This window comes from Triturus cristatus, chromosome 9 (genome assembly GCF_964204655.1).
Source record: "Triturus cristatus chromosome 9, aTriCri1.1, whole genome shotgun sequence".
NCBI lineage: Eukaryota > Metazoa > Chordata > Amphibia > Caudata > Salamandridae > Triturus > Triturus cristatus.
This window is the reverse complement of record NC_140592.1, coordinates 1,283,474,546-1,283,493,722: the sequence shown is the minus strand read 5'-3', so window position 1 is coordinate 1,283,493,722 and position 19,177 is coordinate 1,283,474,546. Positions and strand designations below refer to the sequence as shown.

General features: G+C 53.7%; 1 protein-coding gene across 1 annotated transcript in view; it reads left to right on the top strand.

Moving 5' to 3' along the window:
• Positions 1–7,695: 7,695 nt before the first annotated feature.
• FOXA1 (forkhead box A1) overlaps positions 7,696–19,177 on the top strand; it is an 84,057-nt gene continuing 72,575 nt past the window's right edge. Inside the window, exon 1 of the mRNA XM_085627464.1 lies at positions 7,696–8,245. Within this exon, the coding sequence (XP_085483590.1) occupies positions 8,171–8,245 (75 nt within the window). The 5' untranslated portion in view covers positions 7,696–8,170. The remainder of the gene's footprint in view (positions 8,246–19,177) is intronic.

The window sequence follows — 19,177 nt, the reverse complement described above, 5'->3', positions numbered from 1 at the left end:
ACGTACCCTTGGGTCTGTTATCAGGGGAAGGAGAGGAAGGCGTAACGCTTGGGACCTGTCTGGGATCAACTGTGCCAGGTGCTAAAAAATAAGTATCAGCAGCTGTGGCGAATTTGGGCTCGTTTGTGGGAGATATTTGAGTTGCGCTCCCCTCATCAACCGCATGTCAGTCTACCATATCAAGACTGCTGTATCGGTTATGGGTAGATAAATAGGCGGGGTAGTGTATTCTATGTGGCCCTGGAATTCCCCTCCTGTGTCCACCACCTCCCCCCCTCCTTCTTGTGACAGTTTCCCAGCCGGCCTCATCCCCATATGTAGGGAACTGCTCTGTTGGTCTTTCCCTGTGTGACGGATAGTTGTTGTTCTCCCTGTGACAGTTTTCCCAACCCTCCAGCAACTCCTGATGGTACCTCCACCTGTGGTCCTCAAGGTTATACAGATTTGAGGGGTAACAAAATGAGAGGGGTAATGGTTGGATGATGCTCGCAAAATCCTCATCAGCAGCACAGGTACAGATATATGCGGCTGTATTCGGATCTCTGAAGGTGACCAGAATACAGTCACCTCTAATGGATTTCTTAGTGTAGCCCACCCACGTTGCCCTCCTAGCCATGGATATATCGCTAGTAGTTCCTCTCGGTAGCGGTCTGTTTACGGAGAGCCAGTTGATTACTTTGTTTTTGAGTGAAGTGGTGGATTCAAATGTGGTGGAATTTAGTTCAGGAACCCCCGCCAGAACTAGAGTGTAGGGTGCTGCTTCTGGGGGGAGGTTTATGGATTTAGGTTTGGGAGTAGTATTAGGTTTCTCTCCAGTAGTAGGAGGATCTCTATTAGCTTTAGCCGGAGGCTGAATATTATCTTTCAGTGGAAGGGTTGATTTTGGGGTAGCAGTTGCCGTTTGTTGGGTAGGGATAGGGGCCTTGTTTGCGACTGGTGATGCCGGAGCGTTGATTGGTGCAGGTTGTGAGGGTTTGGGATTAGTTTGTGGGGGTTTATTAATTATTGTTGTGGGAGGACCATTGCCTTTGGTGGATTTTGGTCCTGGTCCCTCTCTTGTTGTTTTGGTCCCACTGTTAACAATTTTCCTTGAGTCGGCAAGTTGCACGGTTGCCTTTTCGATGCTAACTAGTCTAGCTTCGATCTTGATAAGTCTTGCCTCAAGGGGGCTCAGCAGAGACCTAACTAGTGTGCCTATATCCTCTAAAGTGATGTCGTCTGAGGTAGTGTCTAATGGTGCGTTGCTGCTGAGTTGTGGTAGTGAGGTTGAATTGATCATTCTAGGGGGAGATGGCGGTCCTGATATATTCACAATAGGGTCAGAGGAAGCACCTTTCTCCCTTTTGCCTCTGACTTGCTTGGATTTCGGAGTTTTGGTCCTATGATCTTCTTTATTTTGAAGCCCCTGCTTCTTTTTAGGAATAGCCCCTTCCCTAGTACCCCTATTGCTATCTAAGTTGGTTCCTACAACTTTGGCTGTCTCAATGTTGAAGCATAGACAACAGAAGTGCATAACATTTGTGGGCTCTGATATATGACGCAGTTGAAGCTACGTCATAAACGCCAGGCTCCGCCCTCCAGCGGCTGGATCGAAGGTTTTTAATTCGGGGTTCATGTGCATCGCCTACAATGGTTGGAAGCGCACAGTGTGTCTTCAATGCCCCTCACACACCGTGGTCCAAGTGGGGGTGCCCCTACTTCTCTAATTTCTTAGATTCCATTCCCCTACTTTATTTTAAACAAGCCCCCCGGACGGCAGAAATTGCCAAAGCCGATAGTTAAGCCCCGGTATTTTGGGCGGGCGGAAGGGGCAGAGAAGGAAAAGGACTCGTCTTTTCCTTCGTGCCCAGAGAAGACACGGGCAGTGCCCAGTCCTCCTGCCGCTGGCAGCTGCCCCCCCTCCCCCCACCCTGTTTTCTGACATTTTTCAAATTCTAAGTGCAGCCTCGGGGTGGAGAGAAATAAAACGTTCCAAATATGAAAACTAAGGGGCATATTAACAAGCCAGGCGATAAAATTATCTCTGCTTTAGCGGCAGAAAACTGCCGCTAAAACGGCGATAATGGGCTTGATAATATGCTCTATGGAATTCCAATTGAAGCCCAGGTTAGACGTCCTTCACATCTAACATGGGTTTCAATTGGAATTCCTTAGAGTATATTATCAAGCCCATTATCGCCGTTTTTTCTGCCGCTAAAGCGGAGATAATTTTATCGCCTGGCTTGTTAATATGCCCCTAAATAACTAACTAAAGCAAGAGAGAGGGGTTGCAAGGCGGCCAGATTGATTTATTCACACCTAAACACATTAGCGCCTCTTTACAGTGTTTGCCAGTGAAGCGCTACCTTTGTTTTGTTGTCTCTCTTTGAACAACATTGCTTTCCCTGGGTGGGGAAGTGCACCTTTCCTGGAGGTTCTGAAATACCTGCTTGATGGGTGGATTGGAAAACAAGATGTGTTCACGAATGTGGTCTCTTTAAACCACACTGCCTGTGTTTAGAAAGGATATGAGCAATGGGCACCGAAACGGGTCCCTTCCAGGCCCTGTAGTCATGGCCTTAACTTTTCAGGCTCAAGCACTCACTGATTTCTGAATGCTGAGTGTAAAAGTGTTAAAGTAGCCATTTTGTTCCTGCTTACATTTCACATGCTTTCCTTAATCTTGTATTCCCTAGGAGTGTTTGCTTTTTCTAGGATGCTGTTAATCTTTTCAGGCAGCGTATTGCTCTTGTCTAGTGCGCAATTTGAATGGAGTCCCATCCAGGTGTTTACAGCAGGTCAGTGCAGTAAGCGTTTCTCTCAGTGGGGCAGGGGATGTGGCGCTATGGTCAGAGCTGCTGGATTTAGAACTGGGGAACCAGGCTCAGCCTTAATGACCAGTCCCCCAGCCCCCCCCCCCCCCCCCCCTGAGAGAGCACATTCCCATGCTAGACCTTGGTAAGCACAGCGAGACCTTAAAAGCCCTGGTGTCTCAGCACTCCTCAGATTATGCAGCAGATGATGTATTATGTGGCAAATATGGCAGAGCCATAATTATGTGGAAAACATTTGCAAACTAGGATATTTTGCCATTCATGTTTGAACTGCTCTTGTGGAAAAAGGGAGAAGTGCCGATGACAGAAACTCCAGGGCTCGGCGACAAATGGCTTGGGATCCCACTTTTAAGGATATTTGGGACATTCTGTGATTGGAAATGTATCCCACTTTGTGAGTGTATTTTAATGTCAATAACTCATATTAAACCTTAGATAGACATGTGTATCCATTGGTTACATTAAATAACGTAATGAACTATAACCGGTCAGTGAAATGGGAAACAAATACAGAAAATTGGGATATGTTGCTCTTTCTGCCACACCTCTGACTCCGCCCACTGACACAATTCATTGGTTATTCCCGCCCTCTGACTCTCCGCCCACAGTTCCCCTACTTTTTTACCCCCACTTCGACCACTTTTCACACACCAAAAGGGCCCTTGGTGTCATGCTTCATCATAGGGGTCATCGCACCCCTCTACGGGACGCGGCGTGCTACGACCTAAGGATACGCGGGAGCACTAATTTTGTTCACTATGTCTGGTGTAAAAATGAGTGAGTGGAAGGGTCAGAGGTGAGTAAAAGTGAGTTTAAAAAATACCTAGCTCCTGTGGAGTAGAAAACTTTCATATTCCGTGGGGCAGGTATTGTTAAAAAGGTGTGGGTCGCAGGTGTATTGTTTCAATGTACAAAGTGCATGTGAGTATGGCACAGCCGATTTAGGGAGGTCAGATAATGGATTCATGCTCAGGTAGATCCGAGTACCCCGTGTTTCAGCTACAATGGACTCGAGACCCTTCAGATCTGATCAACCCTTTCTCTTATCTACAGAGTGCAAAAGGCACATTGGCCCCTCGTTTCAAAGGCTCACGAGGCGTTGCCTTTAAAACAGACAAGTATGTATTCCTTTATTTCCCTTATTTCCGCATCCCAAGTCTGGTCACAACGACTCTTCAAGTCCTACAAAATCACTCATGGGATGTTCCATGTAGCGTGTGTGTTTTCTGTTCAATGTTTGTACGTTTTGTATCGTCTCGCTCTTTTTACAGGGCACTGCTCCAGTGTAAACAGATCACATGTTATCCAACGATGGTGAATAAGCACAGGAAATATCACTTGTTTACAGGTCGCCACTTTCTGTACACGCAAGACATCGAATGCCGGACGCCTCTTAAATGCGGTGTTTCTCTTTCAGATCACCTTTTAGGATATTCCCTTTTGGTATGGTATTCTAAAATGAGACAAGTCTGTCTCTAACACGCAGCATTCACTACCTGTGTCTATAGCACTTAAAAATACCTGACATTGGCAATAGAGCTTTGCGAGAACGGAAGGGATCTGTCATCCTGTCCTGAAGAAGAAGCAGTACGCGTCGAAACATGTTGACACACACAGGCGGCTTTGTCCATTGAAACAATACACCTGCGACCCACACCTTTTTAACAATACCGGCCCCACGGAATATTAACGTTTTCTTCTCCACAGGAGCTAGGTATTTTTTAAACTCACTTTCACTCACCTCTGACCCTTCCACTCACTCATTTCGACACCAGTGCTCCCGCGTATCCGTAGGTCGTAGCACGCCGCGTCCCGTAGTGGGGTGCGAAGACCCCCATGATGAAGCATGACACCAAGGGCCCTTTTGGTGTGTGAGGGGTATTTAAGACACACTGTGTGCTTCCAACCATTGTAGGCGATGCACATGACCCTTGAATTAAAAACCTTCTATCGAGCCGCTGGAGGGCGGAGCCTGGCGTTTATGATACATGACAAGGGGAGGACGCGGCCACCCCCGGTGCCCGGTCCCGACACGACCTGTCCACTCCCTCCTTTCTTAACAATACACTTGAAGCAGAGACAAGAAAACTACACAAAATGTGGTGCCTCTGTTGGTATAACAGACAAGAAGCCCAGACATAAAACTACACAACATGTATGAGCTCTGATAGTATAACACACCAGAAGCACAGACACAAAACAACACAATCTTTAGTAGCTCTGACAGTATAACACACTTGAAGCACACACATAAACCTGCACAATAGTTGATGCCTCTGGTAGTATGACACACTTGAAGCACAAACATAAAACTGCACAATATGTGATGCCTCTGGTAGTATGACACACTTGAAGCACACACATAAAACTGCACAATATGTGATGCCTCTGGTAGTATGACACACTTGAAGCACACACATAAACCTGCACAATATGTGATTCCTCTGGTAGTATGACACACTGGAAGCACACACATAAAACTGCACAATATGTGATGCCTCTGGTAGTATGACACACTTGAAGCACACACATAAACCTGCACAATATGTGATGCCTCTGGTAGTATGACACACTTGAAGCACACACATAAACCTGCACAATATGTGATGCCTCTGGTAGTATGACACACTTGAAGCACACACATAAACCTGCACAATAGTTGATGCCTCTGGTAGTATGACACGCTTGAAGCACACACATAAAACTGCACAATATGCGATGCCTCTGGTAGTATGACACACTTGAAGCACACACATAAAACTGCACAATATGTGATGCCTCTGGTAGTATGACACACTTGAAGAACACACATAAAACTGCACAATATGTGATGCCTCTGGTCGTATGACACACTTGAAGCACACACATAAAACTGCACAATATGTGATGCCTCTGGTAGTATGACACACTTGAATCACACACATAAACCTGCACAATATGTGATGCCTCTGGTAGTATGACACACTTGAAGCACACACATAAAACTGCACAATAGTTGATGCCTCTGGTAGTATGACACACTGGAAGCACACACATAAAACTGCACAATATGTGATGCCTCTGGTAGTATGACACACTTGAAGCACACACATAAACCTGCACAATAGTTGATGCCTCTGGTAGTATGACACACTTGAAGCACACACATAAAACTGCACAATATGTGATGCCTCTGGTAGTATGACACGCTTGAAGCACACACATAAAACTGCACAATATGTGATGCCTCTGGTAGTATGACACGCTTGAAGCACAAACATAAAACTGCACAATATGTGATGCCTCTGGTAGTATGACACACTTGAAGCACACACATAAAACTGCACAATATGTGATGCCTCTGGTAGTATGACACACTTGAAGCACACACATAAAACTGCACAATATGTGATGCCTCTGGTAGTATGACACACTTGAAGCACACACATAAAACTGCACAATATGTGATGCCTCTGGTAGTATGACACACTGGAAGCACACACATAAACCTGCACAATATGTGATGCCTCTGGTAGTATGACACACTTGAAGCACACACATAAACCTGCACAATATGTGATGCCTCTGGGAATATGACACACTTGAAGCACACACATAAAACTGCACAATATGTGATGCCTCTGGTAGTATGACACACTTGAAGCACACACATAAACCTGCACAATATGTGATGCCTCTGGTAGTATGACACACTTGAAGCACACACATAAAACTGCACAATAGTTGATGCCTCTGGTAGTATGACACACTGGAAGCACACACATAAAACTGCACAATATGTGATGCCTCTGGTAGTATGACACACTTGAAGCACACACATAAACCTGCACAATAGTTGATGCCTCTGGTAGTATGACACACTTGAAGCACAAACATAAAACTGCACAATATGTGATGCCTCTGGTAGTATGACACACTTGAAGCACACACATAAACCTGCACAATATGTGATGCCTCTGGTAGTATGACACACTTGAAGCACACACATAAACCTGCACAATAGTTGATGCCTCTGGTAGTATGACACACTTGAAGCACACACATAAAACTGCACAATATGTGATGCCTCTGGTAGTATGACACACTTGAAGCACACACATAAACCTGCACAATATGTGATGCCTCTGGTAGTATGACACGCTTGAAGCACACACATAAACCTGCACAATATGTGATGCCTCTGGTAGTATGACACACTTGAAGCACACACATAAAACTGCACAATATGTGATGCCTCTGGTAGTATGACACACTTGAAGCACACACATAAACCTGCACAATATGTGATGCCTCTGGTAGTATGACACACTACACACGTAGTGGCGGCTTTGATCGTACAACACACCCGAATCTCAGACATAAAGCGCCCGCACTTGTGTCAGCTCCGACATAACTCGCATGAAGCACAGACACAGCCCTGCTCGTACCTGCCGCAGGTACAGGAATTAAGACGTCTGTGACGTGCTCTTTTCTGTGCACAAACAGGTGTTTTAGGGGCGTCTGGGGGGGGGGGCTCAGGGGGCCCCCGCAGCTCGAAGCACAAATGACCCTTGCCTTGTGAGGCACCTCGGGTTGTGTCTGATTGTTGCGCTGTGTTATTTTGTGTTCTTACGTCTCTCGGGCCCCGACCGTGAAACGGTTAATGGGGAGGGCAGGAGGGGGCGGGGGGGGGGGCAGGGGCACCTCCCAGAGGCAGCGAGGGGACAGGTGGAGGGGTGGAGGGGAGGGGAGGAGAAGTGAAGGAGAGACGAGGTAAAGAGGGAAGGAGTTAGGGAAGAGAGAGAGGGATCGGTGGGGGAGGAGGGGCAGGAAAGTGAAAGTATGTGGAGGGAGGGGGGCTGGGAGGGAGGGGGAGGAGGAAGAACTCCACAGCAGCCTTCAGCCTCCCACCTCAGTCCGCACCTCTCCCTGCTCAGGTGCACAGGGCGCTGAGAGCTAGGCGCAGAGGTAGGCGCTGTGCCTGCTGAGGGCGGCTCTAGCGCTTTCTGTGTTGAGGGCATCAGGTGGGCGCTGTCTGTACTGAGTGCTCCGAGTGGGCGCTGTCTGAACTGAGGACAGAAGGTGGGCGCTGTGTCTGCTGAGGGCGGCTCTAGCGCTGTCTGTGCTGAGGGCTCCGAGTGGGCGCTGTCTGAACTGAGGGTACCAGGTGAGCGCTGTCTGAACGGAGGGCACCAGGTGGGCGCTGTATGAACTGAGGACAGCAGGTGGGCGCTGTCTGAACTCAGGGCATCCAGGAGAGCACAGTCGCCGCGGACCGCCGGCTGGAGGGACCCCCTGCAGTTCTGGACAGTCTCTGAGGGGGGTTCTCCGAGTTTGTCCTTCCCAGGCTGAATGTCTGCCGCTGGCCCCCCTCTGCCATGATGTTAGGGGCGGTGAAGATGGAAGGACATGAGACCCCCGACTGGAGCAGTTACTACTCTGAGCCCCAGGAGGTGAGTGTTTGAGGCTGCTCAGAGGGGGGTGCAGGGGGGGTCACTATCTGTTGAACAGTCTGGAGAATGAATGTCCCGTCCACCTGGTGCAACCACCCATCTAGTGCACAGTGGGGGTTTAAAGAAACCCCTTCCGTCCAGGGGTCGGACTCCTGCTCCCGTGGAGTCCCCGCGGGCTTCTGGGGGTGCCCGGGATAGGCGCCTGCCACCACGGCATCTGGGGTGCCCGGGGCTGGTTTCTGCCACTACGCCCCTGGTGGTGCCCGGGGCAGGTACCTGCCACCACGGCCTCTGTGGGGTGCCTGGGGTAGCGGCCGCTCGGCTCGCCCCTTGGGGTTCCAGGGGCAGGTACCTACCACTACGGCCCCCGGGGGGGCCAGGGAAGGTTCCTCTCGGGTCAGCCCCTGGAGATGCCCGGGGCAGGTGCCTGCCAGCTCGGCCGCTGCCCTGGGGGGCCGTGGCAGGTACGTGCATCTCGGCCTCTGGGGGTGCCCGAGGCAGGTGCCTCCCGGCTCGGCCTCTGGGGTGCCCCAGGAGGTCCCCCAGAGGCCGACCTCGGAGCGCCCGCCTACTGTTCTTGGGTTCCTGCTGTAAGTTGCGGGGCTGTGCGTCCAACTTTGGGGGGTCCTATGTTTGCTGTAGGTCTGTGACCCTGTTTGGGGGTTCCTGCTGGTTTGCTGGTGTGTACCTCCTGATCCCGCAGGTTCTAGCTAGTGCAGCAGGTTTGTACCTCCTGGTCTTTGAATCCTGCCATGGGGGTTCCTGCAGGTGCTGTAGGTAACTACTCCGCCCTGCGGCTGGTCTTGATGTTCATTCAGGACTCTACATCCTGCTCTGAGGGGTTCCTGCGGGTATGGGGCAGATATGTGTGTCCTGCTCTGAGGGGTTCCTGATGGGCACACGTGTACCTCCTGCTTTGAGGGGTTCCTGTGGATGTGGAGCAGACGTGTACTTCCTGCTGTTAGGGGTTCCTGCGGGCGTGGGGCACACGTGTACATCCTGCTCTGCGGGGTTTCTGTGGGTGTGGGGCAGACGTGTACCTCCCTGCTCTGGGGGTTGTTTCGGGTGTGGGGCACACGTGTACCTCCTGCTGTGAGGGGTTCCTGCGGGTGTGGGGCACACGTGTACCTCCTGCTGTGAGGGGTTCCTGCGGGTGTGGGGCAGACGTGTACCTCCTACTCTGCGGGGTTCCTGCGGGTGTGGGGCACACGTGTACCTCCTACTCTGCGGGGTTCCTGCGGGTGTGGGGCACACGTGTACCTCCTGCGGTGAGGGGTTCCTGCGGTTGTGGAGCAGGCGTGTACCTCCTGCGGTGAGGGGTTCCTGCGGTTGTGGAGCAGGCGTGTACCTCCTGCGGTGAGGGGTTCCTGCGGTTGTGGAGCAGGTGTACCTCCTGCTGTGAGAGGTTGCTGCGGGCGTGGGGCACACGTGTACCTCCTGGTCTTGAGGTCCCTTCGGGTCTCTACCTCCTGGTCTTGAGGTCCCTTCGGGTCTCTTCCTCCTGCTCTGGAGGTCCTTGGTGGTCTCTGGCTCCTGCTGATTTGGGGGTTCCTGTGGGTGTGGGGCACACGTGTACCTCCTGGTCTTGAGGTCCCTTCGGGTCTCTTCCTCCTGCTCTGGAGGTCCTTGGTGGTCTCTGGCTCCTGCTGATTTGGGGGTTCCGAGTCTTTGCTTGCCGGGCCGGGGTTCTTGCGGGTGGGACAGATTCCTGTCATCCTCGAGGGGTCTTTGAAGTCTCTGCCTCCTGCCAACCTGCGACTGCTGGGTTATAGGGAGGTGTAGCTCCAGCAGTCTTGGGGTTCCTGCAGGTGCAGCCGGTCTTGGGGTTCCTGCAGGCACAGTAGGGCTCTGAGGCCCCTCGTGTGTGCTGTTCCCTCCTGCTGACAGACAGGGTCGAACTCGCCAGATGTTCCCTTGGCTGGTACATGGGGGGCTGGGGCTGCAGTGGTCTTGGGGTTCCTTCAGGTGCAGCGGGTCTTGGGGTTCCTGTTTGGAGTTCCTTCAGGTGCAGCCGGTCTTGGGGTTCCAGTATGGGGTTCCTGCAGGTGCAGCCGGTCTTGGGGTTCCAGTCTGGGGTTCCTGCAGGCACAGCAGGTCTTGGGGTCCCTCGTGTGTCCGGGTCCCTCCTGCTGACACAGACAGGGCCAGTCTCGCCACATGTCCCCATGTCTGGCCCTGCCGGTGTTCACCGAAGCCGCCGGGTGGCGCTGTTCAGCCATCTCTCAGCACTGCCAGTCACGGGCTCAGCCGTCAGCCTTCAGGGGATCCGGGTACAGGGGAAGGTACTGGGGACAAGGAACGAGGCAGAGAGTGCTGGGGGGCAGAGGGGACAACCAGGCGGGGCTGGGGTGCAGAGGCAGGAGCCAGACAGGGCAGGGGCAGAACAGGGGGCGCTGTGCCAGCTAGGAGCTGCAGGAGGGAGGGGCACTGGTGCCAGGCACGGAGCAGGATGTCGGCACAGAGTACTAACACCGTGCTGGGGGCCAAGAGCTGGGGGGGGGTGGGGCTGCACATCCAGGGTGGCACCAGAGCAGAGGGGGGTCTGGGCACCGACACTAACCCCTCCCAGACCCGAGTCTCTCCTCTCAGAGTCTGTGAAACCTTTCCAAACTTCCTTAAACTCCTGTGTGACTCAGAGTGGCATCGTACCATGGAGGGGGGAGGGGGAGTGGCACAGGGGCAGACAGAGCCCGACTGGCTGTAGCGGGCACTGGGCAATCCCCCGGTGCGCCCCACGGGTGGGGGCCGGTTTAGCTGCAAAATCGGCCCTGTAATAAAATCGGACGAAAACCGTCCCTGGCAAAGAGCTCGGCCTCACCCCCAACCCCAGGGGGGGGGGGGGGGGCGGCCGAGCACTTTGAGGGGGCCGGTTTTGGTTCCCAGTCCGGCCCTGGGGGCAGAGGGCAGTTACCAGGCGAAGGCGGTGGCAGAGGCATGTTAGAGTGAAAAGAAGCGTCCCCACTGCCGGCCTGTCTATGCCCCCCTTCACTCACCTGCTCTCTGCACGGGGTGGGGGAAGGAGGGGTATTAGGGTGATCCAACCCCTCACCCCCATCCCCACCCCAACAGTCTGGGATAAAAAGAAGGGCTCTACGCATACATGAGAGCTTTGAGGGGTTCCGCCCCCCAGGAAAGGGGGGTGAGTGGTTGCACCCCTGCTCTTGTATTTGTGGGGTGGGATTGGTGCCAGGGAGGGGCTTCGTTTTTGGTGACGTCAGGCTGCGCCCACCACTCCTGCAGCCCCTCCACGCTTGAACTAGAAACCGGACGGAGTGTCCTGTCTGGAGTACGGGCGGGATGACCTCAGCCCCCCCCCCCCCCAGTGTCCCACCCCTCACCCCCACAATGTTCTCTCTGCCTCCGAACCCACAGTGCCCAGTGTCCTAACCCCCTCTCCGGGCTCCCCTGGCTCCACCCCCTCCCCCAATACATAAAGCGCTGCAAGAGTTTCAGTCGAAGACGAGCCTGTCGTTGACACCGTCCCCCCCCCCCCCCTATCCGAACCCCCACAGTCTGCGAGGCTCCTACCTGGGCCCCCACACTGTTTCCGAATTTTCGTTGACTAAGAAACGACGGGCATTTAAAAAATAGGGGGTTCGATGGCGTGGGGGGAGGTATAGTGCCTGGACTGCGAGGTCCGTCGGGGGTGGGGGGACGCCACACTAACAATATATAGTTGGGAGGGGGGGGGGGGTTATGCGACCCTGCCACCGCGCCTTTTTTCCGTGTTATTGTGGGTTTTCCACCTTTGCCACATAATTCATCGTCTGCATCATAGCTGTAGATTTTGACACAGATAAATGCTCGTCGCAGCGGCTCAAACGGTACAAAACGGCGGCGACGCTTCGCTGGCGGCGGAGACTTTTCACCAGGGTTAATGGCAGCTTCAGTGGCTCGTTTCTGATTTGGCCGCTTAAGTGGCGCTAAAAGGTGAAATCTTTTCTAGGACAATGTTGCCATGCGTAAAAATTACAAACTAATCAAGTAAAAATGTGCCTCATTATTTCGCATAAATTGCTTTTTCTTGCCACATAATATGGTGCTCCCCGCCACATACTTCCAGTGACTCTTGAATAGCGCTTCATGTCACGCTTCTGCTGTTTCTAAGCGCTGTTAGTTTAGTTGATATTACCTCATTCAGTGGTTCTTGCTTCAGAAAGAGGACGGACGGGCCGCGCACTAACATTCACCGCCACTGACGGGGGCTGGAAACAGCTATTTAAACCCACTAAACCTCCCGGTCTGGGGCTGGACGGGGGAGTGCGGTGGGGTCTTTTCTTTAAATTGTAATATCTGAACCTCGATTACCTGGGGGGGGGGGGGGGGGGGGGAGTGCGGCAGGAACCGGTGTTAAACGGGTGCTCTGCGCCCAGCACCCGGATCATCAACGGGATACCCCTACAACGAATGGAGATCAGTTTTATTTTTAATATGCTTATAATGTGTATATTACGACATCTAATATTCCCCTATTTACAATTATTACTTCGCCGCCCTCGGTCGCCGTCCTTTCTAATCTAAACCCTGATCTTTTTATATTTCTCGGTTTGTCATCCGCGCTCCTTCACTGTCTACAATGTATTTATTTATTGTCAGTTTGAAGGTAAAATCCGCTCATCTTTCACATCACGCCAGTGTCCAAGAAGGAGGCGAGCACCCGCGCTTACAGTGCTTGGAAGCGGCTGTCGGGCTGGAAGCGCTATGAGCAGGCAACGAAGTTTTAATATTTTGATGTGTTCTGATTTATTGTTAATGCTTGGGTGACGACCCGGGTCCTGATGGATTCCCCCGCACTTTGTGTGTGTGTGTGGGGGGGGGGGGGGGGCTGGATAGGGCTCCTCCGATGTGTCCCTACAGCCCAAACCCCCTGACGGAGCCCGGACAGGGTCACTCGGGTCCCCGCCGAAGAATGTCTCTTTATTGATGCATGAAGCGTTTCATCTTTATTTCTATGGCGCCCCCCCCCCCTCCCTCTCCGCCCGCAAAACCAGGCGCTTTACAGAAAACGAACCCCTACTTTGCAAGTGAGGCGGAGGGCGCAGTCAGGTGCGAGGAGAGAGCCGGGGGCCTGAAAGAGTGGGGTCACGCACCTCACGGTGGGAGGGGTGCGTGAGGTGATGTGGCATCTCCGCCGGGTGCGAACCCTCACTTCAAGGGGTGCGGACTCAGAAACCAGAGGGCAGGGGTGTCACTCTCGCCCATCACCCCTCCCGGCACCCAGTCGGCACTTTATATGTGCGTGACCCTTAGTCGAAGCGCTGTGCACGCCCGCGGGCGTCCGTGGGGCGCCTCGAGGACCCCTCGCTCCCACGCTCGCTGCTGACACTCGCGGTGCCCTGAAGTCATGTCTTCGAATGCTGACAGCCACACTCAGGTCCGTACATGACTCCCATCACGTTTGGTAATAGAAAAATGTAACTCGCAGAGCCTCGAAACGAAACTGCATGCTATAAAGCGCTGTATAAATTAGGTGGTCATCAATATTATAGGCACTAGTGGAAGTTGGCTGCGTTTATAGGAAGCGACCGTCCTTTCTCTTTTGAATTATCGAACGAGTTCCCATATTCGTTTCTTAAAAGCTCTACTAAAGTAGGGGGGGGGGTCCATATACTGTGAAGCCGAGGGGGGGAGGGGAGAGTACGGGGGCAAATCAGAAAGCACCCTGCTCGCCCAGTGCCGACGAGAGATGTATTTTGAAGGAATCGGTCCCTCAGCAAATTCCTAGAAGAACCCAAATCTGTTAACAGGCGCTCTTTAAAGGGAGATTTACACCCATTTTTGCACCAGGTACAGTCGGATTGCGTATTAACAAAATATATATTTGAAAACACTTTTGTGTTTCAAACATGAAATGTGTTGACAGATTTTGCACAGCTCAATATAGCGTTTAATACTATTTTACGTTTACAGAGTGCGTTCTGCCCCTGGGTCCGGCCTCGTAGCACTATAAGGACACAGGTCACTCTCCCCCATTACAGGACAATACACACAGACATCTGCAGGGGTCGCACCCCTCCGACCTCGTAGCATTATAAGTAAAGTACATGTCACTCTTCCCCAGTGTAGGGAAGGATTCACCGCTGTGACTCTGGTCGCACACAGACATCTGCAGGGGTCGCATTGCTCCCAGGGTGCGACTTCGGGGAACTATATGTACACAAGTTACTCTTCCCGGGAGGTATTCACTGGTGTGACTGGTCACACACAGACATCTGCAGGGGTCGCACCCCTCCGACCTCGTAGCATCATAAGTACACGTCACTCTTCCCCGGTGCAGGGAGGTATTGACTGGTGTGCCTCTGTCGCACACAGACATCTGCAGGGGTCGCATTGCTCCCAGGGTGCGACTTCGGGGAACTATACGTACACGTCACTCTTCCCCGGTGCAGGGAGGTGTTCACTGGTGTGACTGGTCACACACAGACATCTGCAGGGGTCGCACCCCTCCGACCTCGTAGCATCATAAGTGCACGTCACTCTTCCCCGGTGCAGGGAGGTATTGACTGGTGTGCCTCTGTCGCACGCAGACATCTGCAGGGGTCGCACCCCTCCGACCTCGTAGCATTATAAGTGCACAGGTCACTCTTCCCCGGTGCAGGGAGGTATTCAATGGTGTGCCTCTGTCACACGCAGACATCTGCAGGGGTCGCACCCTCCGACCTCGTAGCATTATAAGTGCACAGGTCACTCTTCCCCGGTGCAGGGAGGTATTGACTGGTGTGCCTCTGTCGCACACAGACATCTGCAGGGGTCGCATTGCTCCCAGGGTGCGACTTCGGGGAACTATACGTACACGTCACTCTTCCCCGGTGCAGGGAGGTGTTCACTGGTGTGACTGGTCACACACAGACATCTGCAGGGGTCGCACCCCTCCGACCTCGTAGCATCATAAGTGCACGTCACTCTTCCCCGGTGCAGGGAGGTATTGACTGGTGTGCCTCTGTCGCACGCAGACATCTGCAGGGGTCGCACCCCTCCGACCTCGTAGCATTATAAGTGCACAGGTCACTCTTCCCCGGTGCAGGGAGGTATTCACTGGTGTGCCTCTGTCGTACGCAGACATCTGCAGGGGTCGCATTCACCCACTGAAGGTTCTTTGTCATAAAGCATTTCCCTTTGACTTGCTTTGACGCGTTTTCCCCCGTTTCTTTTAAGGTGCGCTCATCTGTTCTAGGCGTTCACCTGAAAGACAAACTTTACTTGCAGTATATTATTTTTTTAGCCACGTGTTTGACCCTTTCCCACGCTCGATGACCTGGGACGTGGGCTTGGGGCCACAGTTCCGCTACTTTGTATACATTACATAGGCGCTGCTATAGAGTGGATAAATACGTGACCTGCGGCTCTAGGCGCCATAGATGCCTTCCATAAATACGGCCGAGCACCTCATGTGCACCATATGGGTGATTCATAGCTCCTCCGTGCACACATTAACAGGCCCCATCTGTACATCTTATAAATAATACACAGGAGGGCGTGCCCCGGGGGCACTTCTGAGCGCGCTAAGCACACCTTGTAGACATCACTGTGTACATTTAACAGCCCCTCCTTCTCCCCCGGCATGCTATGCCCTCCCCAGAAACAAGCCCTGCTCTCTGTGAACACCCCCTACTGACACTATACAGACACGTCACGCACAGGGCGTGGGACCTACGCACTCTAAACGCCCAACACCTGGATCTCCTAGCGCCTAAAAACGAATGTGTCCTTGTGTGATGTAACCGGTGCTCACGTAAAGCCCCCGACACCTTCGGGGCGAGTTTGCAATATTTAACTAAAAAAAACCACATGGTGGAAATATACAGAAATGTCCAAGTGCGTAAAACCCACCGCGGGCTCGAGGCGCTGTAAAGATGTTACCAGTACCCAGAGCCACCCCCTCCGGCCTCGGGTGGTTGAAAGGCCGAACCAGCCCCGCCAGCACCCCAGGGCGCTTCCTAGCTGGCCTCAGCTACAGGCGCGGAACCGACCGAGCTATCTCCCTGCTCCGCGTGTGACCGGCGTGACCCGGCGAGGCCCGGGGTGACCCTCTGCCTCAGCCCCGCGTCCCGGCCCCGGAGCGGGTCATTACAATGAGCGCATCGACAGTAATGAGCGTCCATCCTGGCCCCTGTGCCCGGTGCATGGATGGGGGGGGGGGGGGCGGTGTATGGATGCAGGGATGGAGGGGGGGGGGGGGGCGGTGCAGGGTTGCGGGGCGACTGGTGCTAATATTAATAGTTCTATACTTTTTAAATTGTACTTGTTTTTTCTGTCTGCACGTCTGTCTGTTTGCACAGCTGCCTGATCCAGTGCGTGAGCATCTGTCTATCTCCGCATTTGTGTGCCCCTGTCTGGCTGTCTCTGCGCGCGCCACCTACCCACCCGTCCGTCCGTCCGTCTTTCATTCTATCTGAGTGAATGTGCATCTATCTATTTTTCTGTTGGTCTGTCTGCGCGTATGCTCGCCTGTCTGTTGGTCTGTCTGCGCTTATCAGGGCCGGCTTTAGCGCTGGTGGCGCCCGGTGCCAAAATCATTTTTGGCGCCCCCACACCCCTTAAATTCCCTCACTACCACTGGGCAAAAGTGCCCCTCATCTCTCCAATCTTAAGTTATTGCTAAACACAGCGCCCCCTACCTGAGGTCAGCGCTCCTTCCAGGTCAGCGCCCGGGCCCGGTGCGGCCGCGCCAGTCGCACTGCCCTAAAGCTGGCCCTGGCGCCTATGCTCGCCTGTCTGTTGGTCTGTCTGCGCATATGCTCGCCTGTCTGTTGGTCTGTCTGCGCGTATGCTCGTATGCTCGCCTGTCTGTTGGTCTGTCTGCGCCTATGCTCGCCTGTCTGTTGGTCTGTCTGCGCGTATGCTCGCCTGTCTGTTGGTCTGTCTGCGCGTATGCTCGTATGCTCGCCTGTCTGTTGGTCTGTCTGCGCCTATGCTCGCCTGTCTGTTGGTCTGTCTGCGCGTATGCTCGCCTGTCTGTTGGTCTGTCTGCGCGTATGCTCGTATGCTCGCCTGTCTGTTGGTCTGTCTGCGCGTATGCTCGCCTGTCTGTTGGTCTGTCTGCGCGTATGCTCGCCTGTCTGTTGGTCTGTCTGCGCGTATGCTCGCCTGTCTGTTGGTCTGTCTGCGCGTATGCTCGTATGCTCGCCTGTCTGTTGGTCTGTCTGCGCGTATGCTCGCCTGTCTGTTGGTCTGTCTGCGCGTATGCTCGCCTGTCTGTTGGTCTGTCTGCGCTTATCAGGGCCGGCTTTAGCGCTGGTGGCGCCCGGTGCCAAAATCATTTTTGGCGCCCCCACACCCCTTAAATTCCCTCACTACCACTGGGCAAAAGTGCCCCTCATCTCTCCAATCTTAAGTTATTGCTAAACACAGCGCCCCCTACCTGAGGTCAGCGCTCCTTCCAGGTCAGCGCCCGGGCCCGGTGCGGCCGCGCCAGTCGCACTGCCCTAAAGCTGGCCCTGGCGCCTATGCTCGCCTGTCTGTTGGTCTGTCTGCGCGTATGCTCGCCTGTCTGTTGGTCTGTCTGCGCGTATGCTCGTATGCTCGCCTGTCTGTTGGTCTGTCTGCGCCTATGCTCGCCTGTCTGTTGGTCTGTCTGCGCGTATGCTCGCCTGTCTGTTGGTCTGTCTGCGCGTATGCTCGTATGCTCGCCTGTCTGTTGGTCTGTCTGCGCGTATGCTCGCCTGTCTGTTGGTCTGTCTGCGCGTATGCTCGCCTGTCTGTTGGTCTGTCTGCGCGTATGCTCGCCTGTCTGTTGGTCTGTCTGCGCGTATGCTCGTATGCTCGCCTGTCTGTTGGTCTGTCTGCGCGTATGCTCGCCTGTCTGTTGGTCTGTCTGCGCGTATGCTCGCCTGTCTGTTGGTCTGTCTGCGCGTATGCTCGCCTGTCTGTTGGTTTGTCTGCGCGTATGCTCGCCTGTCTGTTGGTCTGTCTGCGCGTATGCTCGTATGCTCGCCTGTCTGTTGGTCTGTCCTCGCGTAACTCGCCTGTCTGTTGGTCTGTCTGCGCGTATGCTCGCCTGTCTGTTGGTCTGTCTGCGCGTATGCTCGTATGCTCGCCTGTCTGTTGGTCTGTCTGCGCGTATGCTCGCCTGTCTGTTGGTCTGTCTGCGCCTAGCCTGTCTGTTGGTCTGTCTGCGCGTATGCTCGCCTGTCTGTTGGTCGGTGTGTCTGCGCATCTATTTCTCGTCCTGCCTCTCTGTTCAGGTGTGTGTGCCTCTGTCTGCCCACGGGCACGTGTCTGTCCCCCGTGCCCTCTCCCCCCAGGGCACCTGCAGTACCCCTCAGGTTGGTAAAGTCTCTTCGCACCGGAGCTGCGCCCGCGGGCACAGCGGGTTTACTCCTTCCAAGCACACGTGTGTTTGTTAATGACAGATAAAGGCTCAACATGTTACATGTGACGCGTGTTGTCCAAAGGGCCCGGTGCCCCCGCCCTCTCGCGCCTGGTGGGGCGCTGTCCACTGGCCTAATGAAACTCGAGGGGCCCCAGACATGGGGGCAGATTTATGATGCCTGGCGCATCCCTGCAAATCAGCAAGGATGCGCCAGGAATGATGCGTCACGCAAGTTTACCCTTGCGCCACACATGATGCGCCGCATTTATAATGCGCCGCATCATGGCGCAGGAATAAACAGATGCGTGACGCATCCAATGGCACTGTTCCAACCAACCCTATCCCTAACATGGTGCGTCAAGCCTTACGCCTGCTTCAAGCAGGCGCAGGGTTTTGGCGCATCAGCGTTGGGAAAGTGACTCAGTCAAATCTTATAGATTTGACTGAGTCACTTTTCAGGGGCGTTCCTGCGACGGAACGCCCCCCCCCCCTCTGTCGACACGCCCACGTGAAACCTGACGCAGGTTTTACGTTGCGCAGGGCTTTACATCGTGACGCATCTCCATAGATGCGTCACGATGTAAATATGGCGCAACGTGGCGCAGGGTTTACACCGCCGC